The sequence below is a fragment of the Pseudopipra pipra genome, chromosome 20 (assembly GCF_036250125.1).
Source record: "Pseudopipra pipra isolate bDixPip1 chromosome 20, bDixPip1.hap1, whole genome shotgun sequence".
Lineage (NCBI taxonomy): Eukaryota > Metazoa > Chordata > Aves > Passeriformes > Pipridae > Pseudopipra > Pseudopipra pipra.
The window spans coordinates 9,898,032-9,921,232 of record NC_087568.1 but is presented as its reverse complement, the minus strand read 5'-3'; the positions used below and the strand labels follow the sequence as shown (position 1 = coordinate 9,921,232).

General features: G+C 53.6%; 1 protein-coding gene across 1 annotated transcript; it reads left to right on the top strand.

Annotated features, from left to right (window-relative positions):
* The first annotated feature begins 2,493 nt into the window (after positions 1 to 2,493).
* TPRN (taperin) lies at positions 2,494 to 21,868 on the top strand. Its single transcript, XM_064677209.1, is given in 5 exon segments — positions 2,494 to 3,092; positions 3,094 to 4,722; positions 17,857 to 18,037; positions 18,243 to 18,367; positions 19,145 to 21,868. Coding segments are annotated over 5 exon segments (2,574 nt in total). The 5' UTR covers positions 2,494 to 2,516; the 3' UTR covers positions 19,208 to 21,868.
* Positions 21,869 to 23,201: the final 1,333 nt, after the last annotated feature.

The following is a 23,201-nucleotide window of genomic DNA, read 5'->3' as shown; positions in this document are numbered from 1 at the left end:
ACTGCACAGCCCCCAGCCTGGCCACTGCTCTGCCTTTTGGCATCCCTGGTGCCCGGAGTACCCGGTGGCCAGAAAGATAGTCTGCATTCCTTCCCCTGGAACCATGTGGGCACTGTCCTGGCTGTAAATCAGTGTCATAGGGTACAAAGCCCAACTCCCTGGAGAAGCCCAGCTAGGATGGATTACTTTTACCTATTGCCTTCCTCCCTCTCCCTTACACGGGATGTGTGATGGACAGAGCCAGAGCAGGAGCTGTGCAGGTGGAGTCTTGCTCTGCCCTGGGGTATGAGGTGAAATCACACCTCCCCCAGTCCTGCTGGGCCCTGCTCTGTCCCTGTTTCCTCATCACCTGGCTGTCCCTGGGGCTGTCCCAGCAGCCCCCGGTGTTGCCAGCCCCCAGTGCCGCGGCTGGTTGGATGTGCCGTGCCTGCCACGTCCCGTTGCGGCTCCGCAGCCGCTCCAGCCGCGCCGGGCTCCGGGAACTCGTGCCTGTGCCCCGCGGTGGCACTCTGCCATCACACCCTCCCAGCCCTGGGCCCTGCCGCCGTCACACCTGGGGTTTGTAATCGAGCGCTCCTTCCCGTGCCAAAACATGAGCGCTGCGCGGGATTCCCGGGAGCCTCTTAGTAACACAGGCGGGCACTGCCCGGGGGTTCCCCGGGGGTGTGAACACAGCGGAGCAGGGATTAGCTCCAAAGCACCCTCCTGCCAGCCAAGTCTCACTGCCCAGCCCTTGACACTGTTTCTCGGCCGAGGAACAGAGCAGTTGACAGAAATGATAGAAGGCTCTCAAATCCTGACTGGCAGGAGAGGAGATGAATAATGGCTGGATTTATTGTTTTGTTCTAAAGGCAGACGGGCACGCAGCGAAACCAGCAGATGTCAGGTTCAATGCCCACAAAGGGAGGCGTTTTCTTTGCGCCAGGTGCAGCAAAACTGTGTGGGATTCATTATTTCAGGATTTATGGGCTTTACACGGGCTCAAAAGCCAACCAGACAAGACCACGAAAGAGAAATCCATTGAGATCTCCGAGCACAAAGGCACATTGTTGGCTCTGGCCGTGCCTGAGCCATGAGTCACCAGAGGCGGGGAAATGTCTCTGCCCGCTTGCCTGGTCTTTATCCTCAGCCCCGGGCAGCAAGGGCTCGGGGCGGGTGGTGCATCAGGGACCTGTCGCTTCGGGGAGCACAGCAGGTCATGTGTGAACCTCACATCACCCGGGTGTTATTTAAGGTGAAAAGCGAAGAGCTGCCTCCTTCCCCTGGGCTCTGCTTCGCAGCAGAGCAGCTCCTCGGGGCACACAGCACAGCTGGGCACCGCGGCACGTGGGCAGCTTTGGCAATAAAAAAAAAATCTATTTTTCGTAGTATAATTCCCACGTAGCGTTTGAAGAAGGTGCAATTGCTCTGTTGTGGCTTGGGAGTGCAAAGGTAGGAGCCTTATCAGGAGTACACGGAGCTGCTTCCCGTAAACACACCTGTGTTTTGGGCAGCCCGGCTGCAGTGGGTGCATCACCCCCACCGGGCATGCCGGGGTGCGGCTCCACAGCTCCCAGCCAGGCCAGAACCTCCCCAAATCCTGCCCAAAGATTATCTATGTCACCGTGCGCCACATCCCCCGTGCCTCCCGGGGTGAGGATTTCATCCCCTGCCGCTGTGGGAGGTGTGGGAAGTCCTGCACTGACCTGCGATCGTTTCCTGATCGCTCAGAATTCCCAAAGACAGCTGCAGGTGGCTGATAACAGGACTGACTGGAAATAACGCCACGGCGGCACTTTTGTACTCAACAAGTGGCTGTTGATGAGTCACAGAATAGCCGGGGTTGGAAGGGACCTCTGGACATCATCCAGTCCAACTCCCTGCCAAGGCAGGGTCACCCAGAGCAAGTGACACAGGAATACGTCCAGGTGGGTTTGGAATGTCTCCAAGAGAAGGAGACTCCACGACCTCCCTGGGCAGCCTGAAGAGCGAAGCTGGTGGGAAAAATGTTTTCCCTGCTTTACTGCCACGTGCCGTGGGAAGTCCCACTTGTCTCCATCAGAGCTCTCCCTAAAGCGCTCCTCCGACGGGATGGGTGGGACGGACACTGCTCTGGCACTCGGGGCTCGTTCCCTGCCCACCACGGCCGCTCCTGCCCGGGCACCTGCCCGGACCATGGCCAAGATCCTACGAGTGACCCCCGAGGGCGATTTTCTCTCTTGTCCTGGGCTGGTGCCCCGCGGGCCAGTCCGGGATTTGGGGAAAGGGCAGATGTGGGTGTTCAGGGTTCCTTGTGTCGGTCACCGTGGCCCCCGCGGGCCGGGGGCTCCCGTGTGCGAGGGGAGGGGGTGCGGGCAGCGGGCCCGGCCGGTCCCCAGCCCCGGGGACGCTCCCCCGGGCGAGTCCCACCCCGAGCCGGGGCCGGGCGGGGCGGAGCGCTCAGAGGGCCGGGACGGGGCAGACCCGGCCCGGGGGCGGTGCCGCGGGGCCGGCCCGGCGCGGCGGGGCCCGGCCCTCAGAGCCCCAGCGCCGCCGCCATGAGCAGCGCGGAGCCGCCGCTCGGCGCCGGGCCGCGGGCTCAGCCCGCCTGGCAGCGGGAGATCCTGGAGCGCAAGCGGGCCAAGCTGGCGGGGGCGGGCGGCGAGCCCGAGCCGCCCGCCGGGGAGCGGCTGGTGGTGGCCGAGAGCCTGGGCCCGCTCCGCGAGAACCCCTTCATGCGGCTGGAGAGCGAGCGCCGCCGGCTGCGGCAGGGGCGGCCCGGGCCCGGCGCGGCGGCGCGGCCGCTGCAGCAGCTGCTGGAGCTGTACAGCGCCGTGCCCGGGATCCGCACCATCCGCGCCGACAACATCCTCATCATCGAGTCCCGCACCGACCCCGCCGCCTGCTTCGCCGCGGGGGACGCGCCGCCCGCCCGCCGCCGGGACCCGGCCGGCCCCGACCCGCTGCGGGAGCTGCTGGCCCGGCGCGGGGCCGCGCTCGCCGAGATCCGCGCAGACCAGGTCGTCATCTACGAGACGGCCGAGCCGCCGGAGCCGCCCGAGGCGGCCGAGCCGGGCACCGTCAGCCGCCTCCTGGAGAAGTTCGGGCAGCGCCCGCGGGGCCGCCGCCGCCGGGGGGGGGGACGCGCTGAGCGGGACCGGCGCCGGCGGGGCCGCGGCTCCTCCGCAGGTGGGACCGGGCGCTGCCCGGGCCGCGGGGCCCGGCTCCCCCCGCGCCCCCGCGCCCCTCCACAAGGGCCCCGGCTCCCCCCGGGCCCCGGCGCCAAAGGCGGCACCGGCATCCCCGCCCGCGGTCCGCGCCGCCCCGCAGCCGCTGCCGGCGCCACCCCGGGCTGCCACCCCCCCGGCGGTGCCGGCCGCCCCCCAGCCCGCTGTCCTGCAGCCGGTGTCCCCCCGGGCTGCCACCCCCCAGCCCACGGCCCCGTCCCGGGCTGTCACCCCCCAGCCGCTGCCGGCTCCCCCGCGGGCTGTCACCCCCGAGCCCGCGGCACCTCCCCGGGCTGTCACCCCCCAGCCCCTGCCCCCGCAGGCAGCCCTGGCTCCCCCCCGGGCTGTCACCCCCCAGCCCACGACCCCCGCCCGGGCTGTCGCCCCGCAGCCCGCGGTTTCCCCCCGGGCTGTCACCCCCGAGCCCGCGGCCCCCCAGCCCGCCCCGGCTGCCCCCCGGGCCGCAGCCCCCCAGGCGGTTCCCGCCGCCCCCAAGGCTGCGGCCCCCCAGGCCAACTGCTTCCTCCACAAGATCAGCTCCAACTCGTTCACCGTCACCCCCCGGGGGCAGCCCCCCGGCGCCCGCGTCCCCGAGCCCGGAGCTGTCCCCGGAGCTGTCCCCGCGGGCCGCCCCGCGCCGCCCAAGGGGCCGCCAGTGCCATCCGCCAGCCCTTCCCATGCCAGAGCCAACGCCAGGAGGCCAAAGCCAGAGGAGGCCGAGGCGGCCGTGTCGCCCCTGCCCAGTGCCAGTCTGGCCCCCAGTGCCACCGGCGCCACTCAGCCGCTCTCCGCCTCAGCCCCCCGGGCCGGGGGCTCCTTCGAGATCCACCCGGCCCCCAAGCCCGACTTGGCGGCCATCCCAGCCCACGACCTGCAGGCTCAGGCTCTGGCCAAGCTGCGCCTGAATTCACGCAATTCCTTCCTGTTCGTGCCCCGCCGGGAGGGCGGCCCGGCTCGGCCCCCGGCCCACATCGCCCGGCCACCGCCACCGCCCTCGGAGGAGAAGGCAGCGAAGGAGCCCCCGAGGGCTCCCGCCCCGGCGCAGGAGGAGCCCGCCGCTTCCCCGCCGGCTCCTCTGGACCCGCTGGTACCTGTGACTTACATCGATGACATTGTGGAGCCAGACAGTGGGGAGGTTTCTCCCAGGGCCGGCTCTACTGCGAGGACGGGGAGCTTGGATCAGCCCGGAGGAGCTGGCCCTGACCTGGAGATGGAGTTCTCCTCCGTGCCCCTCTACAGACCCCACTCTGCCCCTCACCAGAGGGGAGGCAGCACCTTCACTGTCGTGCCCAAAAGGAAGCCCGTTGCCTCGGGGCTGCAGACTCTCACTGATGCCAGCGGAAGGCCGCAGCGGGAGGAAGAGGATGAGGAGGAGGAGAGCAAAGGAAGAGGCAAAGCCATGGAGAATGCTGATGGGCCCCAGGTGGGGATAGCCCATAAAAAGCGCTACCCCTCAGTGAACGAGATCGAAGTGATCGGGGGGTACCTGTCCCTGGAGAGGTCCTGCATGAGCAAGACGGGCTCCCGTCGCAAGAAGGTAATAACTGCCCGGGACACCTCTGTGCTGAACAGCCAGGCTGGACGTGGCTACTTTTGGCCTGTCTGTCCGTGAGGCACCGGGTGGGAAGATGAGAAGTGTGTTTGGGAAGATAGGCTTGATCCTTTTGGGAGCCTGAGGCTGCTCTCGGGGAGGGGGCACTGGGTGCTGTTCCACAAAGCAGCTGAGGGTGGGATGTTCCCTGTGATAACTGCAGGGCCTCTCCCACCCCGTCCCCTCTTGGAGATATGATAACAGAAAGTGAAATATTTCAGATATTTAGGAAATCAGGGTGAGTTGCAAGGTTTGAACAGCTGTGGGCTTTCCCTCCAGCTCTGCTCGCTGTGTCTGCGGGTGCTGGACGTGTTGAGCTCCCCGTGGTCACTTGGGCAGCGTGGCATTGGCGTCCTCCCCGCATTAGTGATCTATTGATAGAGGCTCGAGAATTAGGTCTCGATTAGGCAGAAAGAGATCAGCAAGAACTTAACTCCCCTTGATAGGATTATACCACCTGCGTGGTCTGGATGTGCAGCTACAGCTCTGAAGATCCGCGAGATGTCGATTGCTCCAAGTGCCTTCAGACTGAATGCCAGATTTTCTCACTGCCTGGGATCTAACTTGGATCCTTGTGAGCCCTACATTGAGAATTAATCTTTGTAGGGCTTGGTGAAACGCAGATAAGAGGAGGAGTGGGCGTGTTGTTGGGCTCTGAAAGCAGCACACTGAGGTGACAGATCCTGACTTCTAAGCTGCAACATGACATGTTTTCCCATAGCAGGAAGAGCTGTTTGACATTCCCGTTACCTAAATCCAGCTAGATGGCTGATGGACTGAATCCACACGGGTGCCTGAGGCGCTGAGCATTATAAGTTGAGGAAATCCTTTGAGCAGGATGCATCTCATTTGAAGGGAGACAGGGAGTGCTGCTTCCCTGGCTTAACGCTGTTAAATTCCTTCCTGAGCACACGCAGCCTGTGTTAATTTGATGGTGACTAATGCAGGGAGCAGGTCTGGACCACGAGCACTTTGAGATCCAGAATAAGCAAATGAGGAGTAATGATTCTTGCTCAGTGCTCCTGAAGTTTTATCTTGTTCTCCTACAGGGGAATGCTTGGTCCTACTGGAGTTGTTCTGTTTAAACACCTGCTGGCTTGAACCCATTCCAGCTGTTTTCTTGGCTCTGCTCAGTTCAGTTTGGGGCGTTAAACAGATTTACACCAAATCAGGTGTGTGCTATAAAGGTGAAAATATCAATACAACATGTTACAGTTATGGGTGCTCTTAGGATGGAGCAGAAGGTACAGAGGGAACCTCGTGGGACAGCCACACTTGGGTAAGCCCTGCTCCTGATGCAGCTGGGGAGCTGATTCCTCTGAGCAGGGAGTGCTGTAGGGGCACAAAGAACAGAGCCAAAGCAATTCAGTGGTGCACAATGGAAGCTGTCCTTAACATTACAAAAGTGAAGGGAGGGAGATGAGGACAAGACCGGTGCACTGACTGAGTTGGTTTTAAGTTGGTCAAACACCAGAACAAGAACCCCAGGGAAGTCGTGGCATCTCCAACCTTGGAGCTGTCTGAAACTTGCCTGGGGAAAGCCTTGAGCAACTGGCAGGTCAGACCTGGTTAAGGCAGGAGTTGGGACGAGAGACCTCCAGAGGACCTTTCCTAACCAAAAATATCATGATATTGGTTAAGAGCTGTTCTGTCTGTCAGTGTTGGATTTGTGTGACATTGGGCACGTCATGGAGCTTCTCTGCCCATGTTCTTATCAGCTTAATGGCATTAACTGTCCCTCTGTGCACGAGGTGCTAAATACTGCAAGGTGCACACACAGCTCTAAACAGCCTTTGAGGGGATGTCCTGCATGAGAACTTGTGTAAACATCTAGGTTTGGAGAGGAGAGATGTGACAGGCAGTTCCTGCTCTGCCTTTTAATATTGCAGAGCTCAGGAGACTGAAACAAATGGGGACCCTTTGGAAACTAAGATCCAGCTTAAGGAGAGGTAGTAGAGACAGAAGTTTCTGGGTGAAATTAAATGTGGTGATGTAGTGGGAGAAACACCCGTTTTTCTTTCAGTTCCCTTCTTGCTTGGAGTGGCAAGTACAGGGTTTGACTCTGCAGAAAGCGTTTAGAAGATGCTGATGCTGGAGCAAATGGAAAGATTTCTGTTTACTCTTGACCTAGAGGATGTTTGTGGCTTTTACTCTGGGTAATAAGGCTGAGAGTTGATGCCTGAAAAGGAAGGAGCTCGTATTAGGATGCATTCCTTGGTTTCTTCCCAAGAGATCACTGTGTGTCGCCAAGGCAACAGGCCAAAAACAAGGGTTCTGTTTTGTAGCTGTGTAGGGGTTTTCAGAAACTAGATTTTGGCCTGAATTGGGCAGAAGCAGAGGGATCCTGTGAGCTGAGAGCTCATACCAAAGTCCCTTTCTCTTTTGGGGTATCAAAATCAAACCTGACGCTGGTTTTAGTGAGCACCTCCCTGTGTCTCTTGGGGTGAATGAGCCCACCTTTCCAAACCTTGCCTTGGATTTGCTCAGGGAAGCAGTGTTTAGGGAACCTTTGATGACTTGGAAAATGTCAGCGGTTTGCTGGTGCCCAGCAGGGATCTGGGAGAGATAAAAACCAGGTCTAGCACATGCTGATCCACATGCTGTGGATCAGTGGGTGTCTGTATGTACAGCCAGGGCTGTACATACAGGGGGAGGGAGGGAGGCAGCCCTGGCAGTTGGACCCTCTGTTCTGTGAGATGCAAGTGGTGTTTTGCTTGAAATGTGGGAATTCGGCCTCTCTTTTCATCCCCATGTCTGGCCACTGAAAGCCTGACTGTAGTAAAGATCCCAGCAAAATGGAGCTGATGAGGTCCATGTCCTCTGGCCCACATCCTCCACATCCTGCCTGGCTTTCTGGAGTGGGAGGGTGGCTGGGACAGGCTGGGAGCAGGTTCCAGCACTGCTCTGGGCTGCACAGAGGGAGCTCCAGCCCCTGCCCTGGGCTGCTGGCAGTCTGCAAGACTTGTGACTTTGCTGTGGCCTGAGGGATTCTGCTGGTGTGCAAGAAATTTCAGGAAAAACAGCTTTATTGCTCCTTCCAGACCTTCAAATATGTGAAGCAGCTGTTAGTTTTGGAGTTGGAGCTGGGTCTTGGTGAGGGGGAGAGAGATGCTGTTCTGTGTCAGGATAACCATTTCCCAGCTCTCTTGTGCAACTGGAGCTGCTGTGGTGGGACAGGCAGTGCCCACCCAGGGCTCTGAAGGTCAGTGTGGGGCTGTGTGTGATGGGACACAGCAGGATCTGCAGCTGGATGGCTGTGCCCATCCTGGGGATCAGGCTCCCTGTGTGGGCAGGGAGCTTTTTGTCCTCCTGTGGGGTTCAGGTGCCCTTGAGGACTCTTCATCTGCTCTTGTGGCTGTTTTGAGGCCTCTCCAAGGTGTGCCAACATTAGTTCAGATAAAGCAGTGAGAGTGTGACTCAGTTTGAGGACTCCGTGACCGTTTCCAGCTCCAAACGGATGTGCTGGGCAGCTGCTGGAGGAGCCTGGCTGAGCTGTCAGCTCCGGTGGGGAGGACAGGATACGAGCACAGGGGTGGAAGGAGACCTACTGACCTTTATTCTAAACCAGGAGTGGGGCAGAGGATGCAGAGCACTGCTGTGACCTCTGCTCAGGGCTCCTCTTTGTTATGGCAGAGAACTAAAAGCGTTTCGGCTCCATAGCCCTGAAGGGAGGGAAGGCTTTGCTGCGGGATGTGGATCTCTGGGATCTCAGAGGATAAAATCTACCTCGGCTGAGCTGAAAAGAGTCAATGGTGGTTTGGTCACCTGCCAGAACAACGTACAATAACACTGTCAGTGAGATAGAAATCTGGGTTTCTGCAGAGCACGTGACTGACATGTTGGAGCGAGAGCTTGGGGAGGACGGCAAACTGCAGAGCCAGCCGGGCTCCTGAGGAGCAGCCACTGCCTTTAGGCTTCGTGCTCTCCTCTCCTTGGAGGCTGGACTCTGCTGAGGAGGTCCTGTGTCTGCAACACTTGCCCTGACTGTGCTCCTTCCACGTGTCTTGTCACTCCTGTGGTTCATCTTGAGTCACAGCATGTTTGTCCTCTCCAGAGAAAGTCACTTCTGGCCAGGCCACCCAAAGTCCTGTGAGTAACAGGACCTGAGAGCCAACACTCAGCAGGTTGTTGGTGATTTTAATGTGTTTTTCCTGTCACAGCTGGTGGTTTGCCATGTGCTGGCAGGCCCTGTGTGAGCAGGGATTACGGGAACAAGGCTGGTGGGATCCAAACAGTTGGGAGTCTAATGCTAAATTGTCTTCAAAGATGTTCAGCTGAACTTCAAAACGTTCCAGCTTATGTGGACTTCAGCAAGGTCCATTTCCTAATGTTCTGAGCTGTGTAATGCCTGAATGTGGCTTCCAAATTCCCACTTAAATGTCTGTTAAAAAATCATTCTTAATATCCCTCAGTTTTCATCATGGGCAGGATTGGGCAGCACCTTGTTGGTCTAACCAGCTGAACTTCTTGCTCTGCAGTTCTCCATCATCTCAGCTCTGTTGGAGATGGTCTCCTGTGAGAACCAGGTGTAGGCTCAGGATGCTGGCAGGGATGAACACTTCCAGCTATTGCCCAGGCCTGTTTGAAGCAAGTCTGCACAGTGGGGAGTCTAAACATCAGTGGCTGCCTGAAGTATTTTTTTGCAATATATAACACAATTAAACTAACCATAACCCAAGTAAATTAATGTGGTGGTGGAAGCAAAAATCTCTCTGCAAAAATGCCTTAGATTAATTATGTCACGTCTGTTTTGGAGGGATCAGGGCAGAGATTTGTGTTCTTTAGGTCTCAGAGAGCTGCATTCTTGTTCTGTTTTCTGTCTCTGGCTGTGCTCTGCTGGGGCAGATCCATCTGCCACTTTTAAGGAGGGGCTGTGGCAGTATCTGACATAAATGTATTGCATTTTTGGTAGATGAGGTCAGCAGTGATAAGTCATGCTCAGGAAATAAGGTCTTGGATGAGGAGGCACAGTCTCTCCCCTGCAGGGGTGATCTCTGTTAGCTGTCAGATATCAGCAGGCTCTTTCACCCAGACAGGGCCATTTCCCTGCCCTTTTCTAATTCTGCTGGTTTTTACCCTGTGATGTTGATGGCTGAAGACTCTAGAAATCAGAATTTGCTGTGGTTATATCTTTTAAACCACTTCACAAGCTGCACCCAAGGCTGGTGGTGGGGCAGTAGGGGGTTTTTTTTATTTCACCCCTGCCTGCCAGCTGCTTGAAGTGCTGGTGCTTTGCTGTATGAAACCCTGGCAGAGCAGATGAGTCAGATTTATCTCATCTCTGTAGTGGGAAACTTTCTGTGACTGAGGTTCTCCATGGCCTCACCACTCCCATGCTTCGCCTCGTGCTGTAGCAACAGCCTGAGCTGCTCCAGATTCCCCTGGTTTTCTTCCTCCCATCCCCTGTTGCTGTCAGCAGTGAGGGGAACGGGACAGAAGAGCTAAAATAGAAACTCTTAGGCAAATTAGAGGCAAGCCTGGCTTTGAGGCTGGTTAGGATGTGCCCAGGGCTCAGCCTGCCCCAGAGCTCGAGAGGAGATTTGAAGTACTTTGTGCTCTGAAGTCTAATCACAAGGATTACAGTTAACCTTATCTTAATCAGTTTCCTTAATCTGTGGACCAGATTGGAGACAGTTTATAATTTCCCCTCTCTCTCAAGGATTCAGCTTGTCTTGGGTTTGGGTTTTCCTGCCCACTCTGTTTTTTTCCAGTAGATGGTCACGGTGTTCCTGAGAGGAGCAGAGGAAGGGCACGCTCAGCCTGTTGGGGCAGGGGTCCTGCTGGTCTGTCTTACATGTGGGGAATGGTAGGAAAAGTTAAAATGTTTAGTTTCTTGGTTCAGTGGCAGCAAAGGAACTCTCTGTAAGAGCTGCAGCAGCAACATCTCCTTCACCTCGGGGGTTGTGCTCACCCCCCTCCCAAGTGAAACCTGAGTTTAAAACCTGTTTAGAACCCAGACTCCTTGTGACTGCAGTGGGATGTGGGTATGGCATGAGGCTGGGAGGATGGGGACAGTTTGTGTAGGAAGAGTCATGTGAAGCATCTGTATCACACAGAGCAGCTTCACAAACATCCTGGGAAAATCCGCACTGGAGGAACTCGGTGCTGGTGTTTTCCGAGAAGTGCCCTTTGGATGATCTTGGGAACTTGGCAGGATGGAGCTGCTGGGCTTTGGGCACTGGAAGGAATGTAAGCAAGCTGGAGGAAATATCTCAGACACAATGACAGCAAAACACTTGTGTGCTCAGGAAAATGATATCTCTTGCAGCTGGTGAAAATGCAGGGCTGAGTCAGGCAGATCCCTGGGGCTCCTGGGGAACCTGCTGCACCTCCCCTTGGGGAAGCACCTTTTGCATGTTAGGAGTGGAGAAAAAGGGCAAGAGAGACATGACCTCTGTCATGCAGGGGAGACTGTGCACATCACTGAAACCTTTTGGTCCTGAAGTCTGGAATGAGCTCCTTGGCGGGGTGGGAAGTAATTCTGTTCCCAACCTCCCTGTATTTCCCATGGAATGATGCTCCAGTGGGTCCCATTCCAGCACCTGCCCAAGGCGTTTGTTGAGCTGCTCTGGGCAGTCTGGGTTGCACAGAAATGCTTGTGGGTGGCAACCCCCAGTGCTGCCCCACATTGTAGCCACAAGTGGTGTGCTCAGAGCTGCCTGCAAAGCAGAGTCCTCTGCTGGTGGGGAGTTCTGGCTGTTGTTTATGAAGACACCAAGTCTTGACACTAATTGTACCTTGTTTGTCCTGCTCTCTTTGTGTATTCAGAGGAGGCTTGTTCCATAGATGTAGGGAGATTTGTCCAATTCTGAAGGGCCAAGGAAGTAATATTTGAATTGCTTGTTAAGCTGTGGGAGGCTCTGGCTCCTCTGCCTGCAGATGTGAGGAGGAATAAAGGATTCTCTGGTGAATGGCTGCTCTGTGCCCTGGCACACTTGGGGCTCCAGCTGTGGTTGTTTGGGCTCTGGAATCTCTCCTTGTCCGACGCAGTGGAGGGAAGAGTTAACCAAGCTGCCTGTCCTGTGGTGCTCCCGGGGCTGTCCCCACCCTGTCACTTCTCAGCAGGAACTTGAAACTTGCCCCTGTCTTGCACGAGGAGTTTAATATTTCGAATCTCCATGCATTGCTCCTGTCTGCCATGTGCTCCAGCATATTGATTACACAGGGCTGGCTGTGTGGGTTGCCTTGTAAATGGAGACTTTCTTGTTTTGCCTTGTGGCTTGGGAGCTGGGAAGTGATCCTGGAGAAAACCTCTCCTTTGCCAGCCACACAGGGCTTCCCTGACATGCTCCTGCTGTAAATCTTTAGTGCCCTTAGCTCTGCTCAGTAACTGTGGTGCAGTTAATAGTTGAGCAGAAGTCAGTGTTGCTCTTAGGAAACACTTCTTGGAAAAGATAATCACACGTGATCGAGTGAGCCTGTGGTGATGCAGCCAACTCCAGTTCCCCAAAAATATTCTTTTTGTGCAGAATGACAGAAAAGCACATTTCTGAAGTGCCATGTGCAGTTTCCTGGGCATATTTAGGCTGCTTCAGCCATAGCAGTACAGAGTTAATCTGATATAGGAGCCGAGCCTCAAGTCCCCTGAGTTCCTAGGGATACTTGTCAGGGAAAAGCCCTTTATTCCTGTGTCAAGGAAAGGCTTGAGAGGTGCAAAAGCTCCTTATCTTCTCTGAATGATAGCAAATGCCCTGGTCATGTGCTGATGCTACTGCAGTCCCCAGGGTACTATTCCAGGCTGCTGCACATAGTTTCAGCAGTTTGGGCTGACACATGACCGTGTTTTCAGGACAAGTACAGGCACGTAGACAAGCTCATTGCCAACTCTAAGGAAGTGGCTCATTTTCTCAAAAATCCTTTATCTAAAACTTTCTTTCCAGGGGAATTGTCTAGATCATTGACTCCAGGTTGCTATGAAAAAAAAAAAAAAGAAGGTTCCTGCTCTTCTGCCTCCTTTTAGTAAATCTGGTGCTCTGTGAGAATGGTCAGGTGGGAGGACCAGGGTAAACCCTTTGGAGATCTTTTCCACCATAAAATACTGCCCTCTGTTTCCAGTGTCACGAGCAGTTATTTGTCTGTGCAGAGACCTTCCCTCTCACCCCATGGCAGCTGGGAGGTTGTTCTGTGTTTAGAAGGGTCCTGAGTTCTGGGTTTAGAAGCTCCCTGCAGTCCTGGGGGCAGAGCCTCTATCAACCAACCCAATGGGTTTGCTCTTTGAGCAGTTTTCCTGCCCAGCCCAGGGGGCTGTTTGCAGACCTCCCAGGGATGCTCTGTGTGTACAGGCTTCCCCCAGCTGGCTGCTGCAGTTCCAGGTGTCAGGTGAGATGTCCTTGTGCTTTCATGCTGTCCACCCAGTCTTTAAACAACCAGTGCAGCAGCAAATGAGCTCAGTGTAAGACTGCACAGGAACACAAGGTTCTCCCAAACACACACTGTGTACATGCTTGATCTCTGAGATTCACTCATGCTGAATGGTCCTCCCTCCCTCTGTGCAGATGCTGAGAGAGGAGGAGGCATTGGATTGACCAGGTGTGAAAAGCTGCTTTAAATCCCACCCAGCAGCACTTGGCAGCCCACACATGTCCTGGGGGGTCAGAGCAGTCCCGGGGTTTGTCACTTGGGAATTATGTTGCTGGAGGAGAGAGGATGATCAGAGGAAAATTAGTACCTGAAAAGAAGAATCTTGATCCCTGGTGCTGCTCAGCTGTTTGGGTCTGGTGAAGCACTTGGTGGGTTGGGTGCTGTGGGATGTCAGCAATATGCTGACTCTGACTCTCCCTGCTGGAATAGAGTTACAGGGTGATTTTGTTGGTCTCTTTTAATGCCTAGAACATTTTTTTTTTCTGACTCTTACAAGGTGAGGATTTGAATTGCAAAGAAGTTCCTATTTAAAAGGTGCAAACACCCTACATAATCATTTGGGCTTTGCCTCATCAGCCAAGAAGCAAATGTGATAATGGGTGTAGAAGAGAAAAGCCACACTAAAGAGATTGCTTCCAGAGCTGAGGATGCAGATTAACCCCAGGAGACTTCCAGAGAGATCCCTGGTGTGAGAAGCCATGGGGTGTTGGTTCTGTCATTAAAACTGCCTTGCAGACTTTCCCACCTCCCTTTTGGAGGTGAGGTATCTGCTGGCTGTCATTGCTTATGTCATAGGTTGGGTTCTGTAAATTGGTTATTTTTATTTCTGATAAGTCTCTGTCCGTGAGGCCTCTCTGGTGGTTGGTCTGGAAGCAGCTTGCCCTGAAAGAAGGTTGACTTTTGTTTTCTTTTCTAAATGAGCCTTGTATGACTACTCAGATTTACGCACCTTGGGCAATGTTTACCCTGCCTTCTTTTTCCTGCCTCTCTTTTATTACTCATTACTGTTCAAATCCTAGCAAATAAATAAATGATTCTTGCTATGGCAACAAGAGTCTGTTGGCTGAGCAGCACAATATCCCCGGAAAAGCCTGCTTTGCTCTTCCCAGCATGTCTCTGATTGCTGGGCAGAGTATTAATATATAGATATATGGGTTGGTTTGTGACACAGTTGTGGGTGAAGCCTTCAGCTCAGTGAAGAGTGACAAATCCCTGCAAACATCCACAGCTGAAGGGTGCAAAATTCTTCCTTGCCACAACTGGCAGCTGCTGCTGGGGCAGAAATGGGGAAACCAGTGCTGAGACACGTTGAGCAGAGCCCTCTGGCCAGGCTCCAGCATGCTTGGCTCTGCTGGGAGATGCTTTTCTTCTAAAGAAACGTCCCCTCTTGCCTTTTGTGTTCCCATAAAAGCCTCAGTGGTCTGGCAAGGGGCTGCTGGCTGTGCAAACCTGGTGTCTATGCCATTGCTGGGCTCTTGATTTTCCTATTTAGATGGTTCCTGGGACTGAAGCTGCCTGTGTTCCCCACACAGTGCTCAGTTCTGCTCTGTAGCTGCTCTGTTTCTTCAGGCAGCTCTGCCCCTGTGTCCCCTGGTTTTGCCTGAGCACGTCACCCTCCATCATCTTTTGGGTCAAGCTTGGGTTGTGCTTCCCCGAAAGCACGTCCTGCTTGGGAAGGGCAGCTCGGCAGTTCACTGCTCTGCTTTTAGTGCTCTCCCTGCACGGGCAGGGCTGACTGAGCTCCCTGCACTCCTTCCCTGGGCCAGCTCCGGGTTGTTCCTTGTGTTTGCTCTGTCTGGGTGTGTCCACAGCTTTATTGCAGCTCTGTGGGGCTCTGCTGGTGCTCGGGAGCAGGCTGTGGGTGCAGAGGGTGGGACACCCCCCCGGTGTGGTTTCTGGGGGTTGTGCCGTGGTGCAGCCGTGCCACGCACGACTGGCTGGTGTGAACTTCGGTGTGTGCTGCTGGGGCAGCAGGTTGTCTTGTCCTGAGCCGTCCCCAGCTGTCCCTGGGCGTGTGGGGCTGCACTGCTGTGGTTAATGATTGCTCTGTGTGAATGGCTCCAGCACTGCCTCCTGCACAGGTGCCTGGAGACTCCAGCAGGACACCCAGCCCTGCTCCGGGAGTGAGCGTGGCCTCAGATGAACTGGCTGTGGCAAGTGGGAGCTGTGTGAGTTTAGGGCTGTTGGGGTGTTGCCTCTGGGCACTGTGTGGGCAAGGTTGTATTTCTGGGTCACTTCTGCTGCGTTCTGCTCTTTGGTTTTGCTCCCTGGTGAGGCTGTTTCCTCCTCCAGCACTACACGCACCTTTGGTCCAAACTGGACTCAAAGTAATTTTTCTCAGAGATTTCCTCCAGATAACAGAAAACCAGGAACACTTAGTTCCATCTCCCAAGCTTAAATTCTAAATCCAAGGCATATCTCTCCCGTCTCCTTTGTTTTCCATGTTTAGCCAAGTAGTTCTTGCCCTTCAGTGCAGTTGCCAGCGCTGGTAAGCAGCCTGTGTGCAGTGTCTGGTTCTGGGATAGCTCCTGAGCTTCCAGGAGCCCTGGGCACCTCCACTCTCTGGCCTTCGTGCCTGGCAGTGTGGCTCGTCCCCAGTACAGACACCACATTGTGAGCAGTCCCAGCCTGGCTCGGATCAGGGAGCATCTAGGTCAGCAGCAGGGATGGGAAATTCAGGGAACAGCAACTGGGATGCTCTAATCTTCAGGACCATTTTATTCCAACCCCTCTTGTCTGAAGTATAATCACTGTTCTCCCCATGTGTCATCTGAAGAAGGTCAGAGTGGCTCTGGGGCAGGGAATGGGGAAGAGCAGCTGGTTGCCCTCTGTGCTGTTTCCATCCTGGGAGTGTGTCCAAGGTACATCCCGTGCTGGGGTGGAGTGGCACCCCAGGTGTGCATCTGCAGTGTGGAGGAGGTGCAGGTGCTCACTCTGTTACCCAGATTCGAGTTAAACTCCTCTTGCTGTTTTGCTGAAAAGCAGCAGTGAAATGCTCCCTGTCTGGCCCTGCAGACCCTGGTCCCCCATATTTCCCAGGTTCCATGGGCAGCACAGGGGCACTGTGGCCCACTGGCAGCTCTGGCCCCCGAGGACTTCAGCAGCCTCCACCAATGCTCCGGCCACTGGACACGCAGAGACAGCTATTCCAGGGAATAGGTGCACCTGGGCAGCACATGTGGGGCTTGAGAGCTGCCTGGGGCCAGGTGCCACTTCCCAGCCCGTAGGGGAGTTTGGGTGTGAGAGTAACTGCAAATATGGCACAGGAGGTAAAAAATGTGCTGCACTTGCTCCTTGCCAGTCGTTACACAGCACCTACAGAGATCCATGCAGCTCCTGCCGCCTGTCACAAGCTCCCACATCCTTTTAATTCTGTTTATAACCTTATTGTCTGGGTTTTAATTGTATTTAGAAGTAGAGGGATCACAACACCCTCTTAGACAGCTGCTCCTGAACCTTGATCCCTGTTGGCTGGATACTTCCCTACTTCTGGCGTAAATCTATTCCTGGCAATTCCTCCTTGTTTGTCTGCTGTGTGCTGGCATCAGCAGCTCTCTGCTCCTTGGGGGTTATTTTCTGGTGTTCTTAAAGAGCTGTGATGCTTTTTCTCAACCTGCACTTGTGCTGGTGGGAAGTTTTTGCCAGTGAATCTCCTCTGCACCTGTTGAGGTGACCTGTAACCAGATCCTCTGAGCACAACGGTAGATAATGATTAGGACAGGACAGGCTGCAGGGGAGCAAACCCTTCCCTCAGCTTTTCTTTTCAACTTGGAAGAGCATATCTGGAGTTATTTTCACCACCTGCTGGGTGTTACAGGCAGGATGGAGCCAGGCAGTCCCTATTTCCAGCAGAAATGCTTTGTTTCATTCCTGCTTTAAGCAGTATCCTAATGGTGATTACAATCCTGTAGCCAATCCAAAATTTTCTTCCTGTTATTCACAGGTGATGAACTTGTCTTAGAGCAAGGGTTGGTCTTAAACACCATTCCATTTCTAGTGTTCTTGCTCTCTAGTTTTCTTCATGACCCATAAAATTCTGGTTTTCCTTTGATGTTTGAGTTACCTTCATTCCTCGATTCCTCCTTCATTCATTCACCTTCATTCTCCCAGTTACTGTGCAAAGGTCATTAGTGAGAATACTGAATAAAACTGTTTTCAAACCAGAACCTTGTCCAGTATTTTCCTTTCTCTGCTACCACCTGTTACCATCTCTCCTTTAGCTGTTTCCACCTTCTCACTTCTGCTATTAAGCCCTGTTTTATGTAGCTTAAATAACTCTTTGGCGGGATGTCCTCCTAAGACTGGAGTCCTGATCACCCATATTTCTGTAGTCTGGGCACACAAACGAGTTGTCAGGCATTAGCAGTGTCACCTTTCCAACATGTGGATGTTTTCCTTTCCTGCTTGGCAACATTGATCTCGAGAGAGACACGCTGGCAGCTCCTCCTGGGTGCTGGGCATCAGTGAGATGATGGTGAAGGGCAAAAAGCCAGAGGTGGTCCTGGACCCCTCAGCCTCCTGCCTCCATCCCATCCATTTGGCTCTCTGTCAGCATGGCAAGAGACCCACCGAGGCACATGGGAAGGGATGGGGGAGATATTCAGTCATTCCTATAAACCAGGGTGCAGCCCTGGGGGGCAGTGGCCTGTGCCAGAGCCAGCGTTGGGATCAGTGGGTTCTCGTGCTGCTCTCTGACAATCCTCCTTTGCTGTTGTCTAGATGAAGATCTCCTTCAATGAGACAAGTTTGCAGACTATGTTTGAGTACCCCTCAGAGAGCTCCCTGGCAGAAGAGGAGGAGGAGGAGGAAGGCCACGCTTCGGAAACAGAGGAGGAAAAATCTTGCCCTTTCTACGTTCCACGCCCAAACGGCACTTTGCATCCCAGTACACCCAACTCAGGTGAGTGAGGCCCTGTGTTGGCAGGTGCTGTCTGACACTGTCCATGTTTCCTACAGACCCTTATGGGGCTCCATGTGGGTGGAAATGCTAATGGAGGTGACCAGGGAACTGCAGCTGGGCAGCTTCCATGCTGTCCCTGCTGGGATCCTGGCCCCACTTCTTTTTGGGGTGGTGAGGAATATTTACACCAGCTTTCTCCTTCCAGATTTATCCAGCTACACCCCAAAGCACTCCGTGAAGTTCAGTGAGTGGCAGGAGCAGAAGTATGAGGGTCCTGCTGCAGAGGGACCCCTCCCAAAGGAAGCTGATTCCCATGGGAACCAAGACATGGTGAGGCTTTAAATAAGGAAGTCTTGCTGTGCTGTTCTGTGGTGCTGGGGTTGTTCTGGGCAGTGGATGGGACGGATGTGCCTTTGTGTTCACTGTCCAGGGAGGTGTGTCACTGCTCCCAGAGGGACCAACACACGGTCCCACTGCCACTAACAGACCTGTCTCTCTGTGTGAACGAGACTTAAGGCAGCTGCACACTCTGTGCTCAGCACAGGAAAAACATGGACTTGTTGGAGTAAGTCCAGAGGACGCCACGGAGATACTCCAAGGGCAGGAGCCCCTCTGCTCTGGAGCCAGGCAGGGAGAGCTGGGGGTGTTCACCTGGAAATCAGAAGGCTCCAGGGAGACCTGAGAGCCCCTTCCAGTGCCCAAAGGGGCTTGTAAAAAACAGGGAGATGGACTTTTTACATGGGTGGGTGATAGAACAAGGGGGAAAGGGTTTTAAACTGAAAGAGAAGAGATTTAGATTAGATTTTAGGAAGAAATTCTTCCCTGTGAGGGCGGGGAGGCCCTGGCACAGGTTGCTCAGAGAAGCTGTGGCTGCCCCATCCCTGGAGGTGTCCAAGGCCAGGTTGGACTGGGCTTGGAGCAACCTGGGCTAGTGGAAGGTGACCCTGCCCATGGCTTTAAGGGTCCTTCCAATCCAAAGTATTGTGGGATTCTGTGATAATCCAGGGCACATTTGGAGGGGGGAATTGATGCCCTGGGCAAGGTGCCAGTGCAGAAGTGTGGGTGCTGGTTTGCTCTGATTTGATGAGCCCTCCTCTCTCTCCTCAGCTCACCCCGGCAGAGAAGGGCGGGCTCTCGGATTTCAGCAGCGAGCCCGCGCTCTATTTCTGACGGATTCATCCCCGGTCCTGCAGCAGCAGCTGCTGGGCAGGACGTGTCAGTGCACCTGCCCCGGCCGGCGCCCTCCCGCCCCGCCGGGCGCTGGATCCTGATGCCAAGGGGGGACCAGATGCTCTCGGGCATCTTCGGAGAATATTTGCACTGGATTTTGGGACCTAATTGCTACTTTTGAGGCGTATGATTTATTCTGCCTGTGGCCTTGCACATTCCTTGTTCAAGATCAGCTGCTGATTAGGCAAGTGCGTGAAGGGCAGAGCTGTAATCCCGGGGTGGATGTCAGTTCTCTCGGTGCTTATCTGAGTCCAGGCACTCTGTGGGGTCTGGACAGCTTTTGTAACACTTTTCCCATCAGAGGTCTCAGTGGAGAATGGCTCTGGAGTTGGAGCACTGGGAGCATCTGAGCTGGATTCACAGCGTGGCTGTGATTTGACAGATAAGGTGCAAGTTTGGAAAACCATTGAAGGGTCATGGTTTGTTCTTGGCATGTTTCTGGGACTGGTTTCACTGAACCATCATGGAATTAATGTGCCAGTTACATGAACACCCTGTGAGGGAGGGGAGAGGAATGAATGCCTTTAGCTTTAGGTGTCATTTTTGGACCAATCTGTAACCAAGTGTCCAGACTGGCTCGAGCCTCTTGAAAATTCCCAAACATTGGCCATAGCTTTGCTCTGTCCATACCCAATTTTGGCATCCAGTCTCTAGGAATTGCTGGTTGTGCTCCAGTTTGCCAGTTCCTCTTGTTGCTCTGTTCCAGATCTGACTGATCTGTCTTGGTTTGTGGGGAGGATTCCTTTGAACCACGCTCGCTCTGCTCCTCTAATCAAAGCACAGGAGGGCACTTTCACTCCTTTCTTCTGCAGAACTTGAACAAGGAATGTGGGTTTTTTTGGTTTTTTTTCTAGGATTTTTATAGTTCTATTGTAATTGTTTAATGCAGCCAATATGCAAAGGAATCTGCTAGAATCTTCCATTTACATTTTCTACTACTGTAAACTCAGGGTCAAAATTGCACTCTGGAACAGATAGAACACTGCTGCTAATGTGATTTGTACTTTGGGATTAAAAGAGATGCAGTTGGAAAAGATCTGGCCTCTTTGGGCTTTATGGAATGAGTGGTACCCCAGCGTGGGGCTCTGTCCAAAGGAACAGGCTGGAATCTTTGATTAAATTTGATATGTTTATTGGTTTGTCTGTTATACAGAGATGATGGATATCTACTCGAGGTCTGTGAACTGAAAATGCTCTGCATACCTTGCACTGGGTTTGGTGTGTATTGTAGCAGCAGGGGAAGGTTGTTCTGCTGAAAAACACAGTCAGGATTAAATGTTAGTACATACCTACTTGTAGCTGTTCCCTTCTGTGCCTAAATACTTCTGGAAAGAGAACACACACACAGAAAAAGATGAGATACTCACTAGTTTGTTAGATGTTGGCTGGAGGGGCCACAAAGGAACACTTGGCACCTCCTTGTCCTGTCCAGGCCAACTCAAGACCTGCTCCCTGCTTGACCTCCCAGGAGCAGGATGTGTCTGCAGTGCACCTGCCTGGGACATGACACAGGTACTGTGGGTACTGTGGAATTCCATGTGTTATATGGAATACTTCAGGACAAGGTGCTGACACTGGGGTAGAATGAGGGAAAATGCAAGGAAAATTTAATGGGTAAGTTCTCAGCTGTGTGGAGTTAAACACTGCCCATAGCCAAAGACCAGGGACTGTGTTTGAAGAAAAGTTTTTTTGCAGCTTTTTTAGCAGGAAAGGTCCCAGTGAGCATCCTTCCCTGTGGAAAAGCCCGGGTCAGTTTAAGGCAGCTCTGTTTGTAGAGTCACAGCTTAGCAAAACTGCAGGTGGTAAGGCAAAAGCTGCTTTCAGCTCAAGTTAGGGACAAGGTGTCTGAACTAGTCCTGACTTGGTTCTGCTATGGATCAATGAGGAATGGTAAAGCCAACAATATCCTGCAGCTTGTTCCCCTGACCTCAGCCAGCTGAAACACTGCTCTGGCACTCGGTGTGCTGTCCTCTGAGTTAACTCAGTGCCTGCAGCCCCGTGGGCAGGACAGGCTCAGGAGGTGGGGATGCAGCACGTGCTGCCCTGTGTGCTGCTGGCTCCTCTGCTCCTTCCTCCAGTTCTGCTTTACCCTGCCCCTGAGTCACACCTCACCCAGCGCTGCCTTTGTGCTCCCCAGCTCTGCTCTGATCCCTGTCTGTGCCAGGTACCCTGAGCTCACTCCTGGCAGGGCAAGGTGAGTGCTGTTCTGAGGGCAGAAGCAGCTTCAGGATCACTGTGCTCAAAATAAAGGGTATTTTTTTTGTACATGCCTACCCTCATCTCTAACACTTGAGGATCAGCTTTAGTGGATCTCTAATACCAAAGCACATCTGAAAGGAAAATTTACTTCTGCAAAACAAAGGCTTTTATTAAATGTGGTGTCCTTGTACCAGAACAGCAGCTGTCCCAGACCAGCAGGACTTCCCAGGCTGAAAATCAAGTTTAGGAATGCTTTTGTTGATGTGCTTGTTGTCCTAATGAACTGCTTTGTGGCTCACTGGCTTTACACCATTCCCACTTTCTTCCTTCAGGATATCTAGCAATGTCTGAGAATTGTCCAGTACCTGGGAAAGAAATAAAAATAGCTTATTTTTACATAAACTGTTTCTCTTATGAGTTCCCTTCAAGTTCAGCTGACCTGCCTTGCAGCAAGAGGAGTTCTCCAGCCCCTACAGTCCCTAATTCCTGGTGATGTATCATCCTGTAATGTTCCTGCAGGAATGTCTGTGGGGGAATTTCTCTGGTTTGTGCCCATATTCTGAATACAAAACACCTTAAGCAATTTATCTGTCTTGGAGCACAAGGCATAGAACTTCCCAAAGCAGACTGGGTTGAACTTTGGGGTTTTTTTGGTTGGTTTGGTTTTTTTTTTTTGGTTGGTTGGTTGGGTCTTGTTAAGGGAGATGTTGATCCCTGGGCTTTTTAGATCAGTATTGTGTTCAGGTGACCCAGTTTCAGCTCTGTTCTGCTGTTAAAACTGCACATTTTGGGCTTCTGGCTTCAAGCCAGAACTCAACTTCACAGTGACCTTAAGTTAGACTAAATCTTTTATTAATTTTCTCCTATTTTTAGCTTACAGTGCACATAATCTAACATCCCTGCTTACTGTGCTCTGGGCCACAAGAGGTTTAGGAGACCTGGCTGCCTGTCCATCTCACCAGTGTAAAATTTTAACATGGTGGACAACTGTAACAAAATGTGATAGCTGGGAGTCCCAAAGATCATTTTATGTTCTGTGAGCTTGTGGAAATCACTAAGTGGTCAGAGAGGAGCCAAAGGGAAGTGCCCAGCAGGACGAGGTGCTCATGGGGTCTTGCCATCCTGGAGGAAGGTGGAGTCCTGTGGGGACTGAGAAAAGCAAGGAGTGATCACAAACCAGTGCTGTACATCCCCAGGACAGAACTCTGTTACTGGTTTCTGTTTGTAGGACACCTGCATCTCCTCCTCACCACCTCTTTATACCTCCTGTGAGTTCCTTTCAATAAACAGGAATTCATCTGTAGGCTGGGGGTGTGACTGGGATCTCAGGTAAGGTTTCTTTTCAAAGGGGCTGTTTGTGTACCTTTACAATGCAATTTTTAAGCTGTTAATTTTTTATGTGAGTTTCCCCCTTCACTTCAAACCATCAGGTCTTGAAGCAGGCTGAGGAAACAGCTCCAGCCTCACCTGAAAAATAACTGTCATGGAAAAGTACTGACTTTGGGAGAGGAAGAGGAGCTGACACAGAGTAGTTGATAACGTTCAAAAAGCAAATGGGAGAAGGAGGAGACAGCAGCTAATAGGGCTTTCCTTCTGGCCCAAACTGCCCTGTCACCAACAGAAGGAAAATTGCTACTTATCTGCAAGTAGTCTGGAAAGATCCTTTTCTAAAAATAAAAAGCTGGTGGGTGTGTAATGCAGAAGTGACTTCAGCTGTGATCCTTTATGTGGGATC